Source organism: Phytophthora parasitica, assembly GCF_000247585.1.
Source record: "Phytophthora parasitica INRA-310 unplaced genomic scaffold supercont2.1, whole genome shotgun sequence".
NCBI classification, from domain to species: Eukaryota; Oomycota; class Peronosporomycetes; order Peronosporales; family Peronosporaceae; genus Phytophthora; species Phytophthora nicotianae.
The window spans coordinates 1,067,190-1,068,501 of record NW_008634126.1 but is presented as its reverse complement, the minus strand read 5'-3'; the positions used below and the strand labels follow the sequence as shown (position 1 = coordinate 1,068,501).

Below are 1,312 nucleotides of genomic sequence, written 5' to 3'. Positions count from 1 at the left end.
TACCCCTAACCTATAACATATTTTTCGCCCGCCTGCAGATGTTAATTCCCTGTGAGGAAGTTAAGTCTGTATATCTGGATTTTTGTATGAGCTGTTGTTCGAAGCAGCTTCTTTGTCGTGAAACAACGTTTGGCCGTTGTTATCTAGTAGAACTCGATCCAATCGGGCTGCATCTAAACGCATCCATTGCGCCTGCCTCCTTTGAAGTTCGTTCGTAGCGGCTCGTTATGGCCGACATGACGCCGGACCCAATCTCATGCCGTGGCCAGCTTGACACCGAGATCTTCGGCAACACTTTCCCACACGCTTCCGTTGCGTGCGGTTTCGACGACCCGAAGCTTCGTCGCGAAGGCGTAACGTGCGTACTTGACTGGTATCTGGAAGCTTGGCTTGGCTTAGACGTGCAAATTGGGAACTGAGACTGCTGTAAGCAGCGCCAAGACTGCAGCACCTGCAAGCGCGGCCTCTACAGAGCGGTTTGGCGCGAAAGTAGCGCGAGAGAGTCACTCATCCCGTGGAGTTCGCGCGCTAGCTGCGGTTTGGCGCGCTAGACAGCTTGAAGTTGAAGTCTTCGATCGGTTCTTGAATTATATCAAAATTCGAATATAAGTTACTGCGGTGCTTTTGCGAATTTGCCTTTACCTTGCTTTTGCACTTGCCGAATGTTAATTGGTTTTACGAAATAGGACTGGAAAAGGTGTAAAACGTACGCCAACCTTTGCTGGCTGTGAGCCACGTGGCCATTTAGCAATCTGATCCCACGGTGAAAGACGGGAGTTCAAGAGCTGGCTAAAGAGGGCCAGCAAACGGCTGACGAGGTGATCAAGTAAACTACAGTGTCTACGAAGCAAGTTTCAAAAAAAATTTCTACGTCGCTAACGGCTACTCATATCTTCGTAACGAGCACCATCTCGAGCTCGCAGTCGTATTGGTTGCATACTTGCAGAGCATCTTGGACTTCAGTTCTATCTCGCTCCAAACTGCTGAGAAAGCGAGGTCAGCTGTCGCTGGTTACTTTTCTTCTCACGAAAAAAGCGATTGCATCGATGTGAAAACATGGTGTGTACGAGAAGAGAAATCTGAAAAAAAAAACGTGGATATGGGAATCCAGCTAGAGACCCCTATCGTTCGCCAATTCATGCGTTGACTCAAGAAAAAGAAGGATTCAAAGTAAGTGCCAGTAAAAGCGGTCCCGATATCGTTAGACATGTTTACGATTCTTCACGCATTCCTCGATTCTCCCACTGGCCTGAAAGGATTTAGCAAAGAAAGTCGTGTGTGGTTTAAGTGTCTCGTTCGTCGTTTGCCTTCT

At 48.1% G+C, this 1,312-nt stretch overlaps 1 protein-coding gene across 1 annotated transcript; it reads left to right on the top strand.

Moving 5' to 3' along the window:
* Nucleotides 1-227: 227 nt before the first annotated feature.
* PPTG_20695 (hypothetical protein) lies at nucleotides 228-609 on the top strand (the record flags this gene model as incomplete). Its single annotated transcript, XM_008892893.1, has 2 exons — nucleotides 228-358; nucleotides 435-609. 2 exons carry the CDS (start codon nucleotides 228-230, stop codon nucleotides 607-609), a joined length of 306 nt encoding a protein of 101 aa, XP_008891141.1.
* Between the last annotated feature and the right edge of the window lie 703 nt (nucleotides 610-1,312).